Genomic DNA, 26,630 nt, shown 5'->3' with positions numbered 1-26,630 from the left:
CTTCATCAGTGATTACTGTTGTCTGGTCTTTCATTCACTGCGCTGGACATAAACATACTGACGGATCGAGTCTGCTCTTTCACCGTGGCTCAGTTTTACAATAGAAAGACTTATAAGAAATTTTCTTCCCAGGTTTCTGATAATGTTCTCTCTTTTTTTCCATTGCAAATGTTGTTAAAAATAAGTAAGCATTGTGCTGTATTTTAAAGATGTCTAATATGTTAATTGGTTAATTGTGAAACAGATTGTGAACCTTTGATAATTGTAAGATTTTCTGTCATCCCTCACTCCTTCATTGATTCATTTTCCCATCGCTCATGTGCTGAAACCAGCAGGTTTTGGTCCAGTCTGCTAGATTTGAGTCTTTCTGTTAGTTTCTCTGTCTGTCTCTCTCATTTCTCATCAGCTTCGTCAATCAGCGCTGAGATGTTTGGTCGCTGCGTGATGCTCTCATCGTTAACATGTCTCGTGTCAATTAGAGTCAGAGCGGCCGAGTGTCCATCACTCTGTGGGAGGGAGAGAGAGAGACGGTCAAAAGCCTCTGTAGTTTTGGTGATTTATACATTCATAGGTTCGTCACTCGCCGTTCAGACAAGACACATTAGTCTTCATTCCCCTGATTCCCAATAATGTCTTTATAATAAGCCCATATTAGAGAGGAGTTCCACAATCTACCCAGAGCACTTCCCGTGCTAATTTATTAGAGTCCAAGTGTGTAGAAAGACAGGAGAGAGAGCAAAGTCCTTCGGCTGTGTTCAAAAACTGCCTACCTATATGTATATACAGTGTGTGTGTGTGTGTGTGTGTGTGTGTCTGTGTGTGTGTCTGTGTGTGTCTTGTGTCCATAAACAATGTCTGGATAAATGGTGCCATAATTTGATGTTTTAATGTATTCATGAGAAATATTGGAGTTTCACTGATGTGAATAGATCTATACATTTTTTGATAGAAAAATAAATAAATAAATACAATACAAATATGCTGTAACCCCCCCTAAAAATGTTATTTTAAAATAAATAAATTGAATAAAATTTTTTATTAATAATAACAATCATCATCGTCATTTGTAATATCAATATTCATAATATTCCGACAAATAAGTATTATTATTATTTGTCTTAATATTATGAATATTGATGATGATGATGATGATGATGATGGTGGTGGTAAAGTATTATGTTATTGTTTTGTTTTTATGTTTTACTACTACTAGTACTACTACTGATAATAATAAATTATTATCTCTGTCTAGAAATGTAGGAACTACCTGTTGCATAATCATTTTGAGTCCTTTGTTTTGATATTAAGCTGCGATACATCAAAGGCACAATATGTAATTTTTCACCGCTAGAGGGCGCGCATTGTAAACAAAGGCGTAGTTAGATGACACCGTGACTGAGTGTGGAATCATGGGAGTTGTGGTCTTCATCCCCACAGCCGACGCAATCTGACGGGACTCGGGCAGAAATCATGTTCATGGATGAGCTAATGATTTATTAACGTAACAGAATGAAGCAGGGTGAGGCTGAAAGCCGTCGAAGCGAAACGAGGCCGCTGAACGAGCGCGACACACGGCTGGAAAGCAGCGGAGCTTTTATTATGCCACAGTCGAGCGCTTCCGGTCGTGAGTATGTGGGGTAAAGCAGCGCTGTTTTATCATACTAGATACGTTTGAAAGTTCTGTTATAATGCTACTCTGTGCGGTCATCACTGGTCTATTAAAACACACAACATATTAAAGCACCTTTGTTGTTTCCATGTTTTCTACAAAACAAAACCAGAAATCGAGGGGTTATGACGTCATTAGCAGGCGACACAATAGACACGGTCTGTGTCACTAGTTAAAATTGCTTATTTCTCTGAATTTAAACATTCTTCGAAACATTTGGGAGTCAGCAAGTCAGCAAAATATATAACACTGTTCTAGTGGTTTTTGGATATTTTAATAAATTTTTTTTACATATTGTGCCTTTAAGCGATTTTTTGCACTGACTTGCTATTCCTTTATCATTTATCTGATCTTTTGATTTGTGTCCATCAAGATAAGATTAAGTACTTTTTGAAGTATATTATAACAATGAAGTGCATTGAAGTACTTACAAGTAATTACATATTACATATTTAATTGTAAATGTTGTGTTATTAATCAATGTTATTAATTTTAAGTGTTTTTTAGTAAAAACAGCCCTATGTATCAGGCGAATTAAGATATATATAATAAAATATATTTTAAAAATATTATTAATAAATATTATATATATATTAGTATTAGTATTTTATTATTAATAAATGTTACTGTTTTTTTAACTAAACTAAACTAAACTGGCAGCTATGGCTGCCAAACAAAAAACGAAAAATTACAGTAAAATATCTTAACTGAAATAATTTACAGAAATTTTCATTTAAGGTTTTACAGAAAAAAACTGTTATTTTACAGATTTTCCCTTGTTTCAATTACGATATTTTACTTTAATTTTACGTTTTTTTTATTTTACGGTCATTTCACCATTTTTTAAGGGACTTTTTTTTTTTACAGTGTACATATATATATTATATAGAGAATGTATATAAAGATTATTATTATAATTAACCATTTTTAGTTGAATTATTATTGAATTTATATTATTATGTACTGTATTGTGATATATGCATTTCCATTATGTCAAATGACTCATATCAGCACTAGTGAAGGCCTGTATTTCTGCAATAAACTGTTCTTACATAAGGCGACTGAGTTAGTTGGGTGACGTGTCACAGATTGTGGTTTTTCTACAGCCTTAATTCAATATCCGTCTAGTATTGACAATGCTCTGGTGAGCTGGGCTTTAATTTCCTCCTGTTTTTAGTCAAGGGGACATGCAGCCACCAAGTCCCCAGCGTCCAGAGAGAGAGGACAGTCTTGTTCTTGACATCCATGAGATTTAGTTTCCCTAGCTGAATGCCAGAGACCCGAGACGTGACCCTGAATCATCCCGACGAGAGCGAGGTTGGCAAAAGTCCTCTCAGGATCTGCCATGGTTTATCGATGAGGCCTGCGGCTGCTCGCCAGCTTCCCTGAGGGGTAATTGGTGGTCCATGATTGTCCCGGTCCTATAACATAATGCCAGAGATCAGATTCAAACAAGCACGTCATCAGTCAGCAGGGAGGCGAGCAGACAACAAATGCACCGCGGGCCCACACAAACTGTGAGATTATCGTAAAAAAGTGTGCTTGATTTGCTCTGTTTAGTATTTTAAGCCACTTACCATTATTTGTTAGATGTCAGCAGGGTTTAAAATCAACACTCAGCCAGTGCCAAACACCAGAAAAGAATAACTTTGGTTAATTTCACCTTTGTTTTATAGGTAACACTTACAATGGGGTTTAATTTGTTAACATAAACAAACAATGGCAATAATTCTACAGCATTCATTGATGTTCATTTCAACATAAACTAATGTATTTCTACAATTTTACAATTGCATTTGTTAACATTAGTTATAGGAATAGTTCACCCAATATAATCATTATTAAAAATGTCATCACCCTTAGGCCATCCAAGATGTAGATGAATTTGTTTCTTCTTCAAATTTGGAGAAATGTAGCATTACGTCACATGCTCAGTGAATGGGTGCCGTCAGAATGAGAGTCCAAACAGCTGATAAAAACATCACAATAATCCACAAGAAATCCACAGCACTCCAGTCCATCAGTTAACATCTGGAGAAGTGAAAAGCTGTTAATTAAAATACTTCCTCCGGTGAAAAAGATATCTTGTCTGAATTAGGAGAGAAATCTGCACAGAAAAAATCTGCATTCACTGTTTACAAGCCGAAACAGTTCTAAACACTGTTTAGTGTTTGTCTGTTTAGTTACTGTCTAATGTTTTTGGATTTTGATGTGAGAGGACAACACAGGATAGACTTTTTAACTGGTGGAAGTGTTATTATGCACTGAAAAAAATGATTCATTGAATTTACAAATTTTTTTTAAGGTAAGTGTTTGCATTCCATTTATTTTAGCTACATTTAAATAAATGCATTTAGTTGACTACCTTTCAACATTTTTTTGAAATGTTGCTCAAATAAATTGTTTGCAACCACTTAACTTAAAAAATGTAGTAAATTCAATTAATCATTTTTTTTTCAGTGTGGATTATGGACTCATATTTAACTCATAAATTCATAAAGTCTTAATCTTGTTTTTTTTACAAACACTCAGCTTTTCTAATTGGATCAGATTATTGAATATATTAAAACATTTAAACTGATTCACAGAAATGAATTTATCAATGGCATTTTTGTAAATTAGGTGTTATGTTAGAGATACTTTTATTAATATTTTGAATCTGTTTTTATTTTTCTTAAAGTTTTAGCAATTTTGTTGTGTGTTTTTTGTAATTTTTTGTAGGTTTTTTTATGCGTCTATATAGTTTTTATTAATTTTTATTTCATTTTTTAGGTACATCAAGATAAATTAAATTAAAATCAGAAATGTTACCTTGGCTGAAATATATGTGTATGTATGTATGTTTTTTTGTTTTTTTTTCAAGTAACAATTTTTATTAATGTTTTTACTTTCAGTTTCAGTTTGTTAATGATAATAACCCTATAACAGACACTATTAAAACTCCCTTAATCCCTTAGTCCGAGAGGAATATTTTGAAATTAGTCTAATGAAATTTTCTTGAATGGGGAAAAAAAGAATAATCATCATACATAATATAAAGTTTATTTTTATATCACCAGCAAAGTCATTGTAAATATATCATAAATATTAAGGTATATCTGTAAACATGGTATAGTTCATCTCTCAGGTGGACATAAACTGTTTGTGATGGTCTCTCGTTCTGTCTCTCTCTCCTTTCAGAACGACACGTGGGGTCAGCAGTATTCTTACGCTCTCTTCAAGGCCATGAGCCACATGCTGTGTATTGGATATGGCATGTACCCACCTGTCGGCATGACAGACGTGTGGCTGACCATCCTCAGCATGATCGTGGGTGCGACCTGCTACGCCATGTTTGTCGGCCACGCCACGGCGCTGATCCAGTCGCTGGACTCCTCGCGCAGGCAATATCAGGAAAAGGTGAGTGACGTCCAGTTGGTTAACATAATAAATAAATGGCAGAAGCGGCAGGGAAAGCTTCCTGCGAAGGTGCTGCATTATGTGTTTGTCATCTGTTGTTGTGGTGACCAGACCGCAGGGACTCTTGTGTATCAAAACGATGTGTGAATTATGGGTGAAGTGTGTTATTCCGCATCTGTTGTGGTGCAAAAATAAGGGCAAAAATAACTAGAATTTAATCATTTTAATGGTGATTACCCATGGTGTTTACAAAAGTAAGTGATTTCCAGGGTGTTGCTAGGTGGTTTGTTTGTAGTGACACCAAAATTAATTCATGAAGATAATGCTAGGGTGTTTTCTAGGGTTTTGCTGGGTGATTGCTATATAGTGACACAAACATGAATTGCCAAAATAACTGGATTTAAAAATATTAATGGTGTCTGCCCATGCAGAAGTCACAACCGTGATATTAGGGCGTTGTGGGGGTTTCCAGTGTGTTGCTAGGTGGTTGCTAGGGTGTTTTGGGTGGTTTCCAGGGTGTTGCTAGGTAGTGGCACCAAAGGGAATTGTAAAAATAACTCGATTTTTAAAAAATGCTAATGGTGTTTGCCCATGCAATAGTCAAAACCACAAATTCTAGGGTGTTGTGACTGGTTTCAAGGGTGTAGCTACTGTATGTGGTTGCTAGGGTCTTGTGGGTTGTTTTACAGGGTGTTGCTAGGTAGTAGTTATAATAAAAATAACTAGATTTTGCCTATGTTAATGGTTTACGCCCATGCAAAATTTGCAACCTTGATACTAGGGTGTAGTGTGTGGTTTCCAGGGTGTTGCTAGGTGGTTACTATGTTGGGTGGTTTCCAGGGTGTTGCTAGGTAGTGGCACCAAAGGGAATTGTAAAAATAACTCGATTTTTAAAAAATGCTAATGGTGTTTGCCCATGCAATAGTCAAAACCACAAATTCTAGGGTGTTGTGACTGGTTTCAAGGGTGTAGCTACTGTATGTGGTTGCTAGGGTCTTGTGGGTTGTTTTACAGGGTGTTGCTAGGTAGTAGTTATAATAAAAAATAACTAGATTTTGCCTATGTTAATGGTTTACGCCCATGCAAAATTTGCAACCTTGATACTAGGGTGTAGTGTGTGGTTTCCAGGGTGTTGCTAGGTGGTTACTATGTAGTGGCACCAAAGTGATTAAAATGTTAATGGTGTTTGTCCATGCAAAAATCACTACAGGTACTACAATACTAGTGTGTTCTGGGTGATTGCAGGCAGACCCTTCCATTGTTTCGTAAGCATCACAGTGTTTCACTCTTCAGGAAGTCAAACTATCATTGACTGAATTACAGTGACACTAAACATTAAACTGACACACCAGAAACTGTCTGAACATCTAAGCACACACCAAACACAGTAGCTCTTGATATCACAACAGGATATAGAATAAAAACTACAGGCTCAATTAGAGAATGAACCAGCCAAACTTTGAAACTGTGAGGGTAAAACAGGATATTCCTGAAGCTTGGAAGTAAGAAAATCTGTGAAGGAAGAAAGTCAATTATGTAGAATTTGAGTGTGTGGAGAAAACACAGTCCAGCTGGATGACAGCGTGACACTTCTAAACTCATCTCAGCACACTAACATGATTACCACAGTTCCTGCCGGCTACTTTAATTCACAATAATGCACTTATAACGGCCCATAAACAACCGACTCGAGAGTGCAGATATTAATATTCACTCGCAGGGAGTTTTAGCTCTGATGATTGAAATTAAATTCAGAAGGGCTTTTTGAAACAACCCCAAGTATTAAACTTGAGGATGTGCGTCATCATGCAGCGTTTGTGCAACAGACTTCAGAAAATTGAGTTGTTTTTGTAGTTGCACTTCTGTAGTTTCCTATCCAGCCTGGGATGAGTTACTGACCTCACCTCACTCGTGGTCAGCAGGCAGTATACGGTGTGCCAGGTGGGTCCCTCATGCCCACTGCATGGGACGACCTCAGTCCCTTCCCCGATGCCCACCTCAACATGGGCACAACGCCACATGGTGCACCATCTGTTGAGAGACTGAGGGATGGAAAAAGTGAGAATCATAGAGATGGAGAACATATAAAGAGGGAACGAGAAGATCAAAAGGAAGATGCAGGAGTTTTACAGACGCTCCAGATTGTCCGAGTTACAGATACAACAGATATAGCAGTAGCATAAGAAACTAGAAGAAAATGCCAATGGTTTTTGTCTATGCTTCATTCATTGCCAGGGTTTTATGGATGGTTACTAGGGCATATCTAAGTGGTTGCAAAGATCTGAGAGTAGTTGCTACTGTCTGTATCACAGTAGTAAAATGAAATTTCGGTGGAAATAGTGGAAACCAGTCATAAAATGGAATTTACTTTATAATGCAGATTTTTAAGGAAATTGGCAAAATTGTGATGAATAAATCAAAAGTAGGTCTGTACATTGTGCATCATGGTGATATGGACAAGTGTCTATAAATATTAAAGTGCAAAATGACTGCCACTGAAATATGAAGCCTGCATGCTCTGTGTGTCTCTTTGTGAATGATCAGCATCATTTTTATTTTGATAAATGCTGTCGTCAGATATACAGGAACTCAAAGCTCTTCAATACAGCCTGCCAAAAATAAAAGTTCAGTTTAACTTGAAGAAATTGTGACAGAAATATATTATATTATACAGTATTATGTACTTTTTAAAGTAACAACAACAACAATAATAATACAGTATATTAAAACATTATTTTTAAGGAATAATGGTTTTAATTTAAACTCTAAGCCTCTATTGTGCAGTCTAACATTTTTTATTTCATTTTATTACATTTAAAAATAAAAATAAAACATATTTCATTGGGAACTATTATTGTTCAAATTTTAATAAATTATTACATTTTTAATTTGTTAATTTGACTAATTGTTTTATTGTTTATATATAATTTTGATTGATTGATGATTGTTAACATTTAATTAAATGGAAACACAGAATGGGGGGGGGGGGGGGGGGTTTGTAGTGTTTTTTGTTTGTTAGTTTGTAGTTTTTATCTTGCCATGTTGTGGGTGGTTGTGAGGGAATTACTGTGAAGTTGATGCAGTGGTTAGTTGGTTACTATGTGGTTGCTAGGTGTTTTCTTCCTGTTTGTTAAGAGTCCTTGCATCCTTGTGTTTAAGTGATCTTCTGATCTGTATGATAATGTGGCTTTGATGTGCGTCTGTGGTTTTTTTTTTTTTTTTTTACTATTTTATGGTCCAGCAGGTCAAAAATGTATGCAATAATAAATATGTGAGATAGTAATGGTAAATTACAGACAAAGGCACGTAAAGAGTGAGCTGGGGCACTCCTAGAGAGAGAAAGCATTGAGAATTACATCAACTTATTGACTGTTTCAGGAAATAGTTTTTGTGTCATAAGGGTAAATACTGTAACTGAGGAGGTGACCAGTGATTTTGAAACCGTAGCATGCTGCATTTATATATAAAATCTTACATTTGAAGTAGGGGTGTCGCCAGAATTATATATATACATGTATAATTCTTTTCAGACACCAGTTGCTTGTCACATTCAAATTGGTTGTCATAGTAACGACACTAATTTGTGGAGATTCAGTGCATTGAGTTCCACAAATCTGAATGCATTATTTGTAAATTGACTGTTAAGATAAACATTTTGCACAATTTAGTATCTGTAATATCATTGTGTTGCCACTAGATGCCTGTATAGCCCTATGTAACAATCCCTAGTGGCTAAGACATTGCACATAATTTACACATAAATTAATTTTATTACATTTTGATTTGGATACTATATACTATACTACTACATATTGTTTAGATATTATCAGTGGCTACTTGTTTGTCTTTATCTGTTTTTTGTTAAATTTTTTTGTTGTTGTTTCTTGAAACATTGATTTAAAGTGTCAGTTATTGCATTATTATTTCAGTCAAACCTATAAAACCCCTTTGTTACCTTAAACTACATATAAAAGATTTATCAGTGGCATACTGATCTAATGGCGTTGTTGAGCGCTCCAAATGCAAACTTTGCATTCAACAATCTGGCAGCAATTGACAGTGCTCTGATCTAGTGACATACAGGCATCGTCAGATTGACAGTACTCTAGCCCAAATAATGTTGGGGGATCCAGTGGGGGCAGTCATATTTCAGGGTGACCGTGCCACTCTTTATCACAACCCTGCTAAAAGTGCCAGTACATGCACTCATTGGCGCCCCTTCAGCTTGTGGCGCCCTAGGCGACCGCCTATCTCGCCTATGCCTAGAAACGGCCCTGGGTGTCGCAAAAAAAATTTCTTTCTAGATTTCCATAGATATCAGGATATCATTATTGTGATCTCTTTTGGCCACGATAATCGTGTAGGGAAAATCAGAGGAGACACACACATGCGATTACTGGAGTCTTTTTTCTCAGGAGAAACATCTGAGAAGCAGAACACTTCAATAAAAGTCTAAATTTGCACTCCATTTCATCTCGGTTCAGTCTGAGACGTTAAACAGATCTGGTTTGTGATTTTTCTCATCCTGGCAGGCACAAGCATGTGAGGAAGGCCAGTAAGTCATTCAGAGCTGTGCGTTTACACCCTGACTGGAATAAGAAAGCAGACGAGATGCATTTTCAACATCTCCAGGCACTGAATGAATAAGGGCACTATGTATTTCTGCTGACTGTAATCTAAACACTGACACAAATACCTGTCTGGCACCACAGGGCAAACAGATCTCAAGCTATTTCTTCTAAAATCTCTCTCCTCCGATCCTGTTCTTATATTATAAATTCACCGGAGTGGTGGGAATTGAGCATTTGGCTTATGGTTCGGTTTGTCTGATACTTCATTGTGAATCTTTAATGCCTGCAGCTTATGTATTTACTGCAGGAGCGGCGCAGCACGGCTTATTCAAACCGTTTTGGGAGATTGTGAGATTTCTTGATTTGAAGATGATGTAAAATCACAGAGGGCAGAGAGAGATCTGTCAACACTTTAGTTAGTTCTTCTAGTCTAATGGCCTCTCCGGAATAGCCTGAGGGTTTGAGGGGGATGCACTAGTGCTGTTAAAGATTCAAGAAATTGATTATTTGTCATAAATGATTTGATCAATATCTGTGACTGGCTAATAAGCAATTTAAGTGCAAAAGCGGTCATGAATTATTACTCATAAATAAATTTAAAGTAAATTAAAATTGATACAGAACATGAATCATGAATGTGTTCAAATATAGCACAGTGGAAATGTACAGTATGCCAAAACAAATCATTAATCAGTATTTTTGTCCTAATACAAGAAAGAAATCTGCTAATTATTTTTTCAGCATAAAGTTAATTTAGACTTTTGATCTATAATCTATAATGTATATATCTATAATCAGCCAAATATACAGGCACATTTTGCTCTAAAATGACACTGACTTAATTTAAATAATTTTTTGAAAGAAATGAATACATTTATTCATTTGAACTTTCTTATCATCAAAGAATCCTGAAAAATAAAAATATCACAGTTTTCACAAAAATATTCAGCAGCACAACTGTTTTCAACATTGATAGTAATCAGAAATGTTTCTTGAGCAACAAATTAGCATATTAGGATGATTTCTGAAGGATCATGTGACACTGAAGACTGGAGAAATTATGCTGAAAATTCAGCTTTGATCAAAGGAATAAATTACATTTTACAATATATTCACATAGTAAACACTTATTTTAAATTGTAATAATATTTCATATTTTTACATGATTAAATAAATGTACTGTTGGTGAGCAGAAGAGACTTGTTTCAAAAACAAAAATAGTGTGAATAAGGCTAGGTCACTTATATGTGAACTGTCTCTCCATTATGCAGACTCTGATAACACGCAAAAGTGGTGCAACTGTTTAGAGAATTAGCCCATTTAATTCTGTCATCTGGTTTAGAAGAATTTCACAAACTCATTCGTCCTAATAATGAGTCGGCGGAGCGCTCTGTCCCGGTACATCCTCCCCTCCATCTCGTTTCGTCTGGTCTGCTGGCCTGCTTTTGGAGATTCAGAACAGCCAAGTGGGTTAACCAGCCATTTGGTCTCCCGGTGGATGCGGCCTCTGAGCTGTGGGTCAATCGCCAATCCGTTAATGCACCGGCCGTCCCATGGCAACCTGCTCCCATGGCAACGGTACTCACGATTCATTGCGTGCCAGACCCTGGAGCCAGGCATCCTGTAGAGGAGACGTTAGCATGGTAAACACAGATTAATATGGAGGCGAGGGAGGCTGTGTGTCCGTTCGTTAGCTTGACTAATGTGTTCTCAGAACATTTCCCTGAGCTGTCGGAAGACAGATAGACAGGAAAGACTCCTTGTGTGTGTGTGTGTTTAACATATAGAGACAGAATGACACACACACACACACACACCTGGCTGTAGTACCTCTGCTGTTATTCTATGAGACAGTAGCCAGCGGGTTCCTCTTCAAACTAGTCACTGCCTAGGAAAGATGAGACATAACCTGACGGAAACCTCACATGCACGAGAACACCATGTGACGTTTGTTTTGTGATGGATTCACATTGAGTAAATCACACACACACACACATAGATGGATGCACAGGTCAGTGAATTCATATTAATATCTCAAGGCAGTTATCAAAAAAACACACATGCGTATTTTTATATATATATACAGTGCCTTGAAAATATTAATTTTTTCACATTTTGTGTTGCTGCCTTATGTTAAACTGCTTTAAATTACTTTACATACACCATACTGACAAAGCAAAAACAGAATTGTCACAACTTTGTAAATGTATTAAAAATAAAAAATAAATTAAATAAGTACATTGCTAACTAAATATTTCACTGAAGCACCTTTACAGTCTCAATTCTTTTTTGTTTGATGCGACCAGCTTTGATCATCATCATTTGGCAATTATCTGCCATTCTTCACCTCTCAAGCTCTGTCAGGTTGGATGGGAGCAAATGTACTCTGCAGGTGATGAGCAGAGCTGGTTTCCTTCAAACATGATGCTAGGAATTGAGATTCATCAGACCAGAGAATATTGTTTCTCACAGTCTAAGGGTCCTTTAGGTGTTTTTATGCTAATTCCAAGTGTGTTTTCATGTTTCTTCACTGAGGAGAAGATTGAGTCTGGCCACACCGACATAAAGCTTTTTATGGAGACACCCTCTCCCATGTGCATACATGATCATGGAGCTCAACTAGATTGACCATCAGCTTCTTGGTCACCAGTCTAGACAAAGCCCTTCTCCATCAGTTGCTCAGTTTGGCCAGGAGGCCAGCTCTAGGAAGAGTTCTAGTTGTTTCAAACTTCTTCCATTAAGGGTAACAGAGACTACATGCTTCTGTGAACCTTCAATGAAGCAGAATTTTTTTCTGAACTCTTCCTCAGATGTGTGGCTTGACACAAACCTGTTTCTGAGCTCTACAGGCAGTTCTTTTGAGCTCAGGGCTTGGTTTTTGCTCTGATATGCATTTTCAGCTTAGACCTTTTATTAAGATGTGTGTGCCTTTCCAAATCATACCCATTCAATTGAATTTGCCACAGGTTAACTTCACTTGAAGTGTAGTAACATCTACAAGCAATACATTTGCAAAGATGTTAAAGATGTTATATATGTTTATATGTTTCAGTTGTTTTGTTGAATTGGCCATTATAATACCCATAAAACAAATGGTAACACTTCTTTATTTTGATGGTCCCCTTTGAGCATTCTGTTGACAATACGTAACTTTGCACCTATGTCAACAAACTGTCATTAGAGTATTAGTAGATTGTCTGATTAATATCTGCTAACTCTTTATTGTGATGGTGTCCAAACAAACATTCTACTGACTATAAGTAACTTTGCAAGTACATGACAACTTATTCTAACCCTAACCCTAATCCTACCAGTCTACTAATACTCTACTAACACTCTAATGAGAGCTAGTAGATATGTAGGTGCAATGTTACTTATAGTCAACAGAATGTGTTAAAGGGACCATCAAAATAAAGTGAAACCAACAAACTATTGCTGGAACTTCCTGTGACGGAAGGAATCTGCTGGAACGTTGAAAATGATGGACTGGTCCCCTCAAAGTCCAGACCTCAACCCCATCGAGCAAATTTGGGGCGAGTTGGAAAATAAACTGGACAGATCTATTGTACATTCAAAGGAAAGCCTTTGGCTTGAGTTGCAGAAGGCATAGGATAACATTAGTGTTGAAGTTCTCTGGAAATACACTGTATGCTGACACTAGGCCCTTTCGCACCGCTTTAGTTCCAGAACTAAACTTATGGTACTAAAGTACAGGGACGATTTTGCGCAAACTATTTCCCAGTACCATTTAAAGGGTTGCATTCGCATCGAGAGTGTGTACTAAGAAGTGCCGTAAGCCGGTCGACAGCGACGTCATTTGTGCGCGGCGTTCAACAACAGAAACAAAGAAAAACAACGTTAACAACAGGAGGATGGAGGCACCAAGAAGAAGAAGAAGGAGGACGGAGGACGCTGTGATCGGAGCTGTGTTTATGTTGTGTCTCGCGGGTTTCACATTGGACATGGAAAGTCGACGTATACGTAAAGCGATTGAAAGAACGGAAAGGAGGACTAAGAATCTGGCCGTGCTACATTTGCTACAAGTGCCTGCACTTCAGCGTCCGTCCATCTATCGCTGTTCTCCATACTTGCGAAATAAGTTGACATGCTTACAGTATGCTTACACAGAGTTTTAAATCATGGCGTGTGAGGGCGTTTTCATACGCGTTTGGCCAATCAATGTCTACTTACGTCACGATTAGTACCAGTTGTGCTGGTTAGACCCTGCTCCGGAGTAGGAGCTAATTTGGTTCTCGAAAAAGGCAGTCCGGTACTAAAATCGCTCCCAGTTCCGGCGGTGCGAACACGCCGAAAAGTGGGTAGGTCCACAATTAGTTCTGGTACTATGAAAAGGTTCCTGCGGTGCGAAAGGCCCTACTATGCCAGAGAGATGTGCTGCTGTAATTGCTGCAAAAGGTCGACATACCAAATATTAAAGTTAAAAGTGGATAAAAAACAGTACGACTCACTTCATCTGATATTTGTTGTGCTCAGAGCAACCATCTGCATGTTTCATAAACATTATGAAATGAAATCATGTTTTGTAAGCAAAAAAGATCAATATTTTCAGACCTGTCAGGTGTTCTAATAATTTTGGCCACCACTAAAGTGAAATTACTGAACGTAACATATGGAGCCTGATAAAAATGTTCATTTAAAAAGAAAAAAATCTGTGTAGGATATTTATACTTACACAAAATATACTGTATGTATATAGATATGTTTTGCTTTTTAAAATCTCATTAAGGTCTTTAATTAGTTTGTGATAAACATTTTTGTTCATACGTTATCATTTTGGTGTCAGTTTTGTGTCATCCAACTCCATGACGGACATTGATAAAAATTATTTATTTATTTATATAACTAAAACATTTATGAACTTTAAATTTACACATTTATAACCTCGCAAGAAAATACTCAGAATTGGACTTTATAACATGCATTTTTATGCAAGTTTATATCTTGCAATTGTGAGAAAAGAAGTCAGAATTGTGAGGGAAAAAAATCAGAAATACAAGATATAAACTCGCAAATTTTGAGAAAAAAATACAATTTCTATTCTGAGAAAAAAAATATCTGAATTGTGAGATAAAAAGTCACAATTATCTTTCTTAATTTTTTTGTCAGTTGCTGAAATGGGCTTCTATACCTTTCATATTAAAATCTCCAGATCTGACTAGAAACGTCTTGCGCAGGCGCTGTTCTGTGTAACAAAAAAAATTTAAAGAAAAGTAGAAAGAGGCAAATATTTGCAGCTTGCACAGACGGTGGATGAAATTATCATGAGAATGGCCAGCTATAATCTGCCGTGAATGGTGGGTTGTATTGTACTGCGCTCATGTCTGTCAGCGCTGGCTAATATTAGCTTCATAAAGGAAGAGAGAGAGAGAAAGAGGCTGGAACTGAAGGAAAAGCATGTCAGAAATAGATACTGTAGGACTGTGATTTGGGATTATGTGCCGATCGTTTTCACAGGCTCTAGCAAGAGCAACACTGAGAGAGAGTGAAAATTAAAGAAATAGAAATACACCTATTGCTCCAAACCTTCCAAACTTTTATTTCCAACAATCATTTAATCGCATTAGAGAAACTCTACAGCACCAAAATGCAAAGATTAAAGAAGGAGCCACATTTTTTTAATGGTTGAAGTGTGATTGGTGTGATATGAGATCTTTGGCCGTGCGATTCCCGTCTGCAGCTGTGCTGTTAATTAAAGACTTTTGAGAGCAACTGTGGGAATCATTTCACACCGCACACACTTATTCCTCTTCCCGTCGAGGGCTCATGGGACACGTGCTGAACCAAAGTCTGCAAAACCCTCTCACTCGTGCTCGGCAGAGGATTATGGGAAGACGAGAGTTTCCTGGGCAGTTATATGCGTGCTCTTTTTCTTATCTACCTGCTAACAGAGAGAATGACCAGCACATGTGAGCCGCGGCTCCATTCACATACTCTCTGTATTATATAGTGTGTGAGATTAGGATTATCTTCTCCCTAATCATATGTTGAAGCTAGTATGCCAAAGGTCAAGGCACAGTATGGTACATTTCTGGTGGATTTTAAAGACTGTATATGGTTTCTGCATGTTTAATATTTATGATGGTAAAATATATTCTCTTAAATCTGAGATTCCCATGGTCATGTGACATGCAGGTAAACAAATAAAATATATATATTTTTTATTATTATTTAATGTGTTTTTCACTTGTTGTTTTAAATTTTTCTTCCTTTTTTTAGCATTGATTATTAGCTTTTCATCAACCCTTGAACCTCAGTTTGAAAAACTCTGTCTGAAAGGAATAGTTCCCCCCAAAAAAAAAAAATTTTACATTAAAATACTTCAAATAAAAATAAATAAATAAAATATAAAATATATTTTTTTGGCGATACAGTGATAGTGGGGGACAATAAAAAGTCACACCGGTTTGGATCGTCATTTTCATTTTTGGGCGAACTTTATCTTTAAGAGCTATATTTTAAAAATTTTATTTTAAATTCCATAAATTTGGTTCATTTTTTACATTTAAAAAATTATTGCTTTGAATTAGTCTAACAAATTTATTTAGTGAATTAACATCCTACTCTGTTACTGATGGGATGTTTATATGTACATGTATATGTTTTGTTGTGGTTTTATATATATTATATATAATTGTATATTTATATATAATTATAGTATAAAAACAAGCATGTTTGGATCATAAACCTATTGTAAAATTATTAAAAATGATTGGTTTAAATCAGTCTAACAGGTGTATTTAATTAAGTAACATTCTTCTTTGTTACTGACAGTATGTTTGTATGAAAGTATGCATTAACAGATGCACATTAATAAAATACTTTCGTTGTAATTGGTATTAAATTTTTTTTTATTCAATTTTAAAGTAAAAAATAATAAGTTAAAAAAATATATATAAAATATAGCAAAAAATCATGAGAAAATTTTTCCAAAACACTGTTGTTTTGTAGGGATGTAACAATTCACTCAACTCACGATGCAATATGATACTGATTTTTCTTACATTTAAACAAAATTAGATTTAAGACAAATTATAAATTAAAAGGTGTCATTTTATTATTATTCAGACACAATGCTGCACATTTCTTTGTGAAATTGAAATATGTCAAATAACAAAACTAACTTGATATTTTAAAACAAATCCTAAATAAATAATACAAATAAAAGAAATCTCTTCATATAAACAAAGGTTTGCCTGTGCTTTTTCCATTTAAAATTAGAGGCAACCACTGCATTTTAATCATGATACAAACAAAGATGCTGCATACATGCAGCATGAGCAGTTTTTTATTTAAATTAGCTAATTTTATAATTTTGAAATTTGAAGCAAAAACAGAATGGTCTGACATTATATTTGTGAAACTATAGGCTACTACATAAAACATCTGAATGAAACAAAAACATCAGACGGGCTGTCTGACACTCTCTGACAGCAGGTGGCGCTTATGAAACAGCAGAGATACAGGGCCCTATTTTAATGATCTAAGTGCATGCTCTAAAGCCCAAGGCACAGGTGCACTTAGGGCATGTCCGAATCCACTTTTGCTAGATTAATGACGGGAAAAACGGTCGGCGCACCCGGCGCATGGTCTAAAAGGGTTGTACCTATTCTCTTAATGAGTAATGGGTGTGTTTTGGGCATACCGTGCAATAAACCAATCAAAGTCTCATCTCCCATTCCCTTTAAGAGCCAGTTGCGCTCGCGCCATGGCTGATTCGCTATTTACACTGCGTCCCTGTGCGTGTAATAAGCACAGTGTACCCGCGTTGTGGACCTGCCTATAGGCGCATATTACTAAAGCATATTACATATTACAAAAAAAATACTGTGCCATTGACTTTAGACCAGGTTTTAGTTGGTCAATGGCGCAGTCTATTTCAGCACAGTGCTTATAAACACTACTTTAATATGCATTATACAGACACAAGATGAAAAGAAAATACCATCTAAACTTTTCAGTCAGTCAGTAAGACAGTCAGTTCCCCATTAAAGATACAGTCATATAAACTATCTTGATTCGTTTAATATCTCAACCGACTTGAATCGTCATGTATTTTTATCCATTTTTAGGGTGCATCGTTACATCCCTATTGTTTTGTTTAATTTTACTGAACTAATAAATGTGCATCACCAAAAAATGATGTCCAGTACTATTAGATGTAGACGTCTGTGAGTTGATGCGGCCATGAACCATCACATGGAGTCACAGGGGAGCTAAAACACCTGATTTGATGGAACAGCATCACTGCTGGCATGAATCTGTGCGAAGCTCTGCTGTATTCACACCCTCACACACCTCTCACGCCTCTCACATTCACGTCTGAACTCAGAGACTCACTCACACACATCTCTGCTGTCTTAATATGAACATGTGAGGCCGGGAAACCACAGTCTGATTTCCCTGGTGAAATTATTGTGCCGTATGTTTCCGTCCTTAGGTGCCGAGAAGAGAATTACACGCTCTAAACGCATCACGTAAGGAAGTGTTTGGATATGTGGAGTAATCCTGTTCACCAGGGCGGCGTAAGAGCATTATAGTGCAATCATGACATGTTTGATAATTGCTTAAGTTAATGAGAATTAATTCTATCATGTCTAATCTAGTTGAGTCACACATTCTCTTGCGGTTAGGGTAATAGGCAGGATTAGCAAACATTTCATACATTATCAACTCAAATGGAAGTGAAGTGACATGTGGCCAAGTATGGTGGCCCATACTCCAATTTGTGCTCTGCATTTAACCCATCCAAGCGATATAGAGAGCCGTGTTGAAGAAAATACTTCAAAACAGTCCTCAAACACTGTTTTAAAGTCAAGTTACCCGTTTGAAAAAATTGTCAGCAGTATTTAAAGCCACTTACTTTTCAAGATGTTTAAATAGCCGAAAGAATTTACTTCATTTTATATGAGATTATAATGTCAGTTTAAAAATGAGGGTGACAGTATTAAACTATAACTAAATAAAAAAGTTATTAAAATGCAACCAACCTTTTGGCCAAATGAATATGTTTTATGAAGTATATGCGATGTGTTAGAAAATGTCTCGGGTTACGCATGTAACCATGGTTCCCCGAGAGGGAACAAGATGCTGGGGAATGCATATTGGGGAATGCAGCCTCCATGACCGGTGTCTAAAGCACCTGTGAAACAATGCCAATCTATTGGTCCACCTGACCCATGACATCATAGGTGGGGTACCCGGAAGTATAAAAGGGCACCTGCTGAATATGTCATCCCCTTAGTTGTTGAAGGAGACGTAAACAGGCAGGCCGAGGGCATGACAATGGGGCGCAGCGTCTCGATCTTTTTCGGGGAACCATGCTTACATGCGTAACCCGAGACATTCCCCTTCTAGGGAACTCCACGCTGCGCCCCCTAGGGGGCACATTGGGGAACGAAATCCAACCCTCGGGTTACGCATGTAACCATGGTTCCCCGAGAGGGAACAAGATGCTGGGGAATGCATATTGGGGAATGCAGCCTCCATGACCGGTGTCTAAAGCACCTGTGAAACAATGCCAATCTATTGGTCCACCTGACCCATGACATCATAGGTGGGGTACCCGGAAGTATAAAAGGGCACCTGCTGAATATGTCATCCCCTTAGTTGTCTGAAGGAGACGTAAACAGGCAGGCCGAGGGCATGACAATGGGGCGCAGCGTCTCAATCTTTTTCGGGGAACCATGCTTACATGCGTAACCCGAGACATTCCCCTTCTAGGGAACTCCACGCTGCGCCCCCTAGGGGGCACATTGGGGAACGAAATCCAACCACGCCGTGCCGAGGTGCATGCCTGTCCACCTGGTGGGGGAGCACCAAGGAAGCGATAGACGTACACCAAGCCTTTCCTCAGAAAGAGGTCATGCCACTACGCCATGGGCCGCTCACACAACTTGGCAGAAATGGGGAACCCGATTAGATCAAAGGGAACATCCCACCCAAGTTAAGAGCATAACTATCCTCAGATAGCTATGCTATGTGTGCCCCAAGACCACTGAAGAGACTAAACTAGAAAGCCTCTAGAGGAGCTCAAAAATAGCTACTTAAATCCCGATAAGGAGAAATAGCTGTTGAGCTAGAACACAGCTATCCTCAGATAGCTATGTCCTAAAGGTCCTATGAAGGCTTGTAGACCAGAATAACCATACACAGCTAGCCTAGATAGCCAAACAAAACCTTCCTGCAAAGCTGCCCAGACCACAGAGAGTGGGCTATCTACTTACAACCCTAGCACGGGAGATAGCACTGTCTAGGCAAGGGCTCAAGAGACCACTACTTAAAACCCTAGGCAGGGGAGCAATCACTGAGCTATCACATAGCTATCCTCAGATAGCTTCACACTAGGAAAGGGGAGGAGAGGGCTCAACACAACTGCCAGTAAGACACAGCTAGATCCGGGCCATCAGTAAATGATTCGCTAAGAGCAAACACATAATAATCATCAGTCCGAGATCAAAGCCTGATGTAAGCCATGGCCAAAAACACTAGAGGGCTGGACAAAGCTATCCTCGAATAGCAGTTCCCTCAGATAAGGCTGAAGACAGGACAGAGACTGGTGCCAAGGGGAACCCAAGCCAGGCTAGAACATAGCTGCCCTCAGACTGCCATATTCCATATTAAAGTAAGCTTGAGCTGGAGCATAAACCATCCGCAGATAGATATACTCTGAGCAGGGACTGCTCACTTAAAAACCTGAAGAGGGGGAGCAGTGTACTCAGCCCAAACTCACTAGGCGGGATTCAGAGGGACTGCCCACTTAAAAATACCCAGAAGCCTGAAACGATTCCGTGTTCACACTTCATCATCATAACATCCCAATAGTATTTGCAGCATTAGACAACCCGTTTAGAGAGGATGTTCGGATCCAGCAGATCAAAGCGATCACCGCGAGCTGGGATAAACTGTGCCGCGTCAATGGCGAACCGGGCTGCGAAACACAAACGCGAGCGGAGCCTAGACATAGTGACTCATCACAATGAGCGCATTACTCTGAATGCGTGTGCTCTTCGCCGAGACAAACGCGAAAGCAGAATATGCCCTCAAGTGTTAGAATCCAAACACGGAGGCACACATTCCATCAGGTGCTGCTCGACTCAGGCACTATACACAGGATCGATAACCCAAAAGAGCATCTTAAGAGTCCCGCGATCCGAGGCTTTGCCGTGCCTCAGCAGCAGCAGGACCCGAACCATGAGACACAAGCGCATGTCACTCATCACTCGAGAAGAGGGACAAACGTGAACGGAGCTTCTCATTGGAGACACTCACAATGAGTGCGTTCAGAGCCCTCGAGCACCGAACGCGCAAGCTCCAGACCAAGACACATGACGCATAGAACGTGTGTGTCCTTAAGCCACGAATCCCACGATACGAGTCCTCGCCGTGCTTCAGCAACTGCGGGACCCAAACCGCGAGAAGCAAACTCTTGTCACTCATCACTCGAAAAGAGGGACAAACGCGAACGGAGCTTCTCATTGGAGACACTCACAATGAGCACGCTCAGAGCCCTCGAGCACCGAACGTGCAAGCTCCCGACCAAGACACATGACGCATAGATCGTTTGTCTCCTCAAGTGTCAGAAACCTATCACACGCACTTCAAACAGACGGCTCCTGAAGACAGCAAAGAGGATGACATATTCAGCAGGTGCCCTTTTATACTTCTGGGCAAACCGCCTATGACGTCATGGGCCAGGTGGCCCAATAGATTGGCATTGTTTCACATGTGCTTCAGACACCGGTCATGCAGGCTGCATTCCCCGATGTGCCCCATAGGGGGCGCATTGTGGAGTTCCCTAGAAGGGGAACTTACCACTTTTATTATAGAGTGTTGTGGGTGGTTGCCAAGGCATTGCTACGGTTTTCTGACTGGTTGTTAGTACATTGCTATGCTGTTGCTAGGGTGTTCTGAGTGGTTGTTTGTTAGTATGTTGTTATGGTGTTGCTAGGGTGTTCTAAACGTTTGCTAGTATGTTGCTATGTTCTAGTGTTCTTAATGTTTGTTTGTTAGTATGTTGCTATGGCATCGCTGGGGTGTTCTAAATGTTTGTTAGAATGTTGCTGTGGTGTTGCTGGGGTGTTCTAAATTATGTTGCTATGGTGTCGCTGGGGTGTTCTAAATGTTTGTTAGTATGTTGTTATGTTCAGGTGTTCTAAATGATTGATTGTTAATATGTTGCTATGCTGTTGCTAGGGTGTTCTGAGTGTTTTTTTGTTAGTATGTTGTGATGGTGTCACTGGGGTGTTTTAAATATTTGTTAATATGTTGCTATGGCATCACTGGGGAGTTTTAAATGTTAGTATGTTGCTATGGTGTCGTTGGGGTGTTCTAAATGTTTGTTAGTATGTTGCTATGGTGTTCTAAATGTGTTTAAAATGTTTGTTAGTATGTTGCTATGGCGTTGCTGGGGTGTTCTAAATGTTAATATGTTGCTATGGTGTCGTTGGGGTGTTCTAAATGTTTGTTGGTATGTTGCTGTAGTGTCGCTGGAGTGTTCTAAATGTTAATATGTTGCTATGGTGTCGCTGGGGTGTTCTAAATGTTTGTTAGTATGTTGCTGTGGTGTCGCTGGGGTGTTCTAAATGTTAGTATGTTGCTATGGTGTCATTCGGGTGTTCTACATGTTTGTTAGTATGTTGCTGTGGCATCGCTGGGGTGTTCTAGAATAGATGTTTGTTAGTATCAAAGCCACTAGAAGGCAAGCCTGCAACCTTTAGCCAAAAAAGCATAATGGCTAATGCTTCCGGTCTGGCAGTACGTGGGAAAGGAGACCTGAGGCCATTTTTCTGAATGGATGTCAATGAAGGAGAGGCTTCACTACGCTGAATAAAGAGCTTTTTTGAGGAAACAGCTTATCATTTAATGAATCGACAGCCTATCTGCTAATCTTCAACATGTTTTACACTAAACAGTACATTTGGATTGAACTATTTTTTAGAGTTTACACCGAAAAAAAATGCTGTTTAATAAAAGAAGTATTTTTGCAACAGGTGGGATTCAGCTTACCGCACTTATCATTCATTCCTATGGTATCCATAAATGGCGATTGAGTGTCACACAACTCTGACTGAAATTCAATGATATCAAGGCTGTAATGTGATTGGTTATTAAGGCACACGTGATCCAAGTTAGCCGTTACGCTTTCTCCAATAGTAAGTAATACAGACCCTCTGTATTAGAAAGACAATCTCTGTTAGTATGTTGCTATGGTGTTGCTGGGGTGTTTTAAATGTTTGTAAGCATGTTGCTGTGGTGTTGCTAGGGTGTTCTAAATGTCTGATAGTATGTTGTTATGCTCTAGTGTTCTGAACGATTGTTTGTTAGTATGTTGCTATGGCGTTGCTAGGGTGTTCTAAATGTCTGATAGTATGTTGTTATGCTCTAGTGTTCTGAACAATTGTTTGTTAGTATGTTGCTATGGCGTTGCTAGGTGTTTTAAGTAGTTGTTAGTACGTTGCTATGTGGTTGGCAGGGTGTTCTAGGTGGTTGCTATGGTTAGTATGTTGCTGTGGTGTCGCTGGGGTGTTCTAAATGTTTGTTAGTATGTTGCTGTGGTGTCGCTGGGGTGTTCTAAATGTTTGTTAGTATGTTGCTGTGGTGTCGCTGGGGTGTTCTAAATGTTTGTTAGTATGTTGCTGTGGTGTCGCTGGGGTGTTCTAAATGTTTGTTAGTATGTTGCTGTGGTGTCGCTGGGGTGTTCTAAATGTTTGTTAGTATGTTGCTGTGGTGTCGCTGGGGTGTTCTAAATGTTTGTTAGTATGTTGCTGTGGTGTCGCTGGGGTGTTCTAAATGTTTGTTAGTATGTTGCTGTGGTGTCGCTGGGGTGTTCTAAATGTTTGTTAGTATGTTGCTGTGGTGTCGCTGGGGTGTTCTAAATGTTTGTTAGTATGTTGCTGTGGTGTCGCTGGGGTGTTCTAAATGTTTGTTAGTATGTTGCTGTGGTGTCGCTGGGGTGTTCTAAATGTTTGTTAGTATGTTGCTGTGGTGTCGCTGGGGTGTTCTAAATGTTTGTTAGTATGTTGCTGTGGTGTCGCTGGGGTGTTCTAAATGTTTGTTAGTATGTTGCTGTGGTGTCGCTGGGGTGTTCTAAATGTTTGTTAGTATGTTGCTGTGGTGTCGCTGGGGTGTTCTAAATGTTTGTTAGTATGTTGCTGTGGTGTCGCTGGGGTGTTCTAAATGTTTGTTAGTATGTTGCTGTGGTGTCGCTGGGGTGTTCTAAATGTTTGTTAGTATGTTGCTGTGGTGTCGCTGGGGTGTTCTAAATGTTTGTTAGTATGTTGCTGTGGTGTCGCTGGGGTGTTCTAAATGTTTGTTAGTATGTTGCTGTGGTGTCGCTGGGGTGTTCTAAATGTTTGTTAGTATGTTGCTGTGGTGTCGCTGGGGTGTTCTAAATGTTTGTTAGTATGTTGCTGTGGTGTCGCTGGGGTGTTCTAAATGTTTGTTAGTATGTTGCTGTGGTGTCGCTGGGGTGTTCTAAATGTTTGTTAGTATGTTGCTGTGGTGTCGCTGGGGTGTTCTAAATGTTTGTTAGTATGTTGCTGTGGTGTCGCTGGGGTGTTCTAAATGTTTGTTAGTATGTTGCTGTGGTGTCGCTGGGGTGTTCTAAATGTTTGTTAGTATGTTGCTGTGGTGTCGCTGGGGTGTTCTAAATGTTTGTTAGTATGTTGCTGTGGTGTCGCTGGGGTGTTCTAAATGTTTGTTAGTATGTTGCTGTGGTGTCGCTGGGGTGTTCTAAATGTTTGTTAGTATGTTGCTGTGGTGTCGCTGGGGTGTTCTAAATGTTAATATGTTGCTATGGTGTCGCTGGGGTGTTCTAAATGTTTGTTAGTATGTTGCTGTGGTGTCGCTGGGGTGTTCTAAATGTTAGTATGTTGCTATGGTGTCATTCGGGTGTTCTACATGTTTGTTAGTATGTTGCTGTGGCATCGCTGGGGTGTTCTAGAATAGATGTTTGTTAGTATCAAAGCCACTAGAAGGCAAGCCTGCAACCTTTAGCCAAAAAAGCATAATGGCTAATGCTTCCGGTCTGGCAGTACGTGGGAAAGGAGACCTGAGGCCATTTTTCTGAATGGATGTCAATGAAGGAGAGGCTTCACTACGCTGAATAAAGAGCTTTTTTGAGGAAACAGCTTATCATTTAATGAATCGACAGCCTATCTGCTAATCTTCAACATGTTTTACACTAAACAGTACATTTGGATTGAACTATTTTTTAGAGTTTACACCGAAAAAAAATGCTGTTTAATAAAAGAAGTATTTTTGCAACAGGTGGGATTCAGCTTACCGCACTTATCATTCATTCCTATGGTATCCATAAATGGCGATTGAGTGTCACACAACTCTGACTGAAATTCAATGATATCAAGGCTGTAATGTGATTGGTTATTAAGGCACACGTGATCCAAGTTAGCCGTTACGCTTTCTCCAATAGTAAGTAATACAGACCCTCTGTATTAGAAAGACAATCTCTGTTAGTATGTTGCTATGGTGTTGCTGGGGTGTTTTAAATGTTTGTAAGCATGTTGCTGTGGTGTTGCTAGGGTGTTCTAAATGTCTGATAGTATGTTGTTATGCTCTAGTGTTCTGAACGATTGTTTGTTAGTATGTTGCTATGGCGTTGCTAGGGTGTTCTAAATGTCTGATAGTATGTTGTTATGCTCTAGTGTTCTGAACAATTGTTTGTTAGTATGTTGCTGTGGCGTTGTTAGGGTGTTCTAAATGTCTGATAGTATGTTGTTATGCTCTAGTGTTCTGAACAATTGTTTGTTAGTATGTTGCTATGGCGTTGCTAGGTGTTTTAAGTAGTTGTTAGTACGTTGCTATGTGGTTGGCAGGGTGTTCTAGGTGGTTGCTATGATATTTTGGAGCCATTTCCATCAACTGTGTATAACTTAGCCTAGTTGCAACATAAAGTGCTATTAAATTATAACCTGCACCTTTAGTGTGTATTTTATGTTACAATTTAAGAACTTAAAAATTGCTGATTTATGTAGCAGTTTTGTAATGTAATACTTATTTTTTCCGTTGCATGATTATATTATTAGCATGAAATCTTTTTGTGTGGTGCGTGTTCTGCTTGGAGTTATGCTTAAGTTGCAGTGAATTTTGTGCATGAAACACCACTTTCAGAGACTGACCACTTTCTCTGTTCTGCCGCCCATTGAAATGTTCTCCTGTGTGTTTTGAGATTGAAGAATCTCATCTTCATCTACATGCTAATGTAGATCCCAGATTTTCAATCTTTTGCACTTTCTTTTGACCAGTTTAACGGAAATCCCCTATGAAAGAGCTCCTCTGGTGCGTGTGCATTCATAAGCAGCGTGTTATGACATGTCGGCCCCAAACGGCGTGAACATCCCTGCCCATCATTCACTCCCAATCTTTAATTAACACTTGGCAATTAAGTGCATTTCCTTGGGGGCTGATAAATGAAAACTTTAAAGCTGATTATATTCTGCAGACCTGATGTTCTGACGCCCATGTCAAGTCAAACTCGACAAAGTCTTTCTCTCAGCACTAGAAAAGCCCCTTCACAACTTCCTGTAACAGCAGGAAGCAGAGATGCTGGTCCTCAAACCTGCGTCAGTGTGACCATCCCTGGCAGCTTTCAGTTTATTTTATCCCCAGTCAACCCGATGGCACTAATCTCATTTATTCTTCTGCCGAACTCGACTTTCCTCCTCTGAAATCACTCCCTCCGCTCTCCGAAGACCCCTTCTGCTGCTTCTGCTGCTGCTTTACCGCACTCATATGCTTTCATGTTAAGCCATGCGTGGGCTCTTTTGGAAGAACTTCATGAGGATCTTTGCTGCTTGCAGATGCGGTAATGACATCATTAGGAATAGATCTGTGACAGATGCGGCTCTTTTTCAAAGGTGTTTTTTGGGGTTATTATCAGTAGCTAAAATGAAACTACAACTAAAATGAAAACTAAACTGAAATAAATATATATATATATATATATATATATA

The 26,630-nt window shown here is 38.7% G+C and overlaps 1 protein-coding gene across 1 annotated transcript in view; it reads left to right on the top strand.

Annotated features, from left to right (window-relative positions):
* LOC107594389 (potassium/sodium hyperpolarization-activated cyclic nucleotide-gated channel 4-like) overlaps window positions 1-26,630 on the top strand; it is an 88,076-nt gene that overhangs the window by 40,389 nt on the left and 21,057 nt on the right. Inside the window, exon 3 of the mRNA XM_016284410.1 lies at window positions 4,850-5,068. Coding sequence (XP_016139896.1) covers window positions 4,850-5,068 — 219 coding nt within the window. The remainder of the gene's footprint in view (window positions 1-4,849; window positions 5,069-26,630) is intronic.

The sequence above is a fragment of the Sinocyclocheilus grahami genome, unplaced genomic scaffold, assembly GCF_001515645.1.
Source record: "Sinocyclocheilus grahami isolate Dianchi unplaced genomic scaffold, SAMN03320097.WGS_v1.1 scaffold182.1, whole genome shotgun sequence".
NCBI lineage: Eukaryota > Metazoa > Chordata > Actinopteri > Cypriniformes > Cyprinidae > Sinocyclocheilus > Sinocyclocheilus grahami.
Note: the sequence above shows the minus strand (reverse complement) of the source record. Positions and strands in the feature narration are given on the sequence as shown.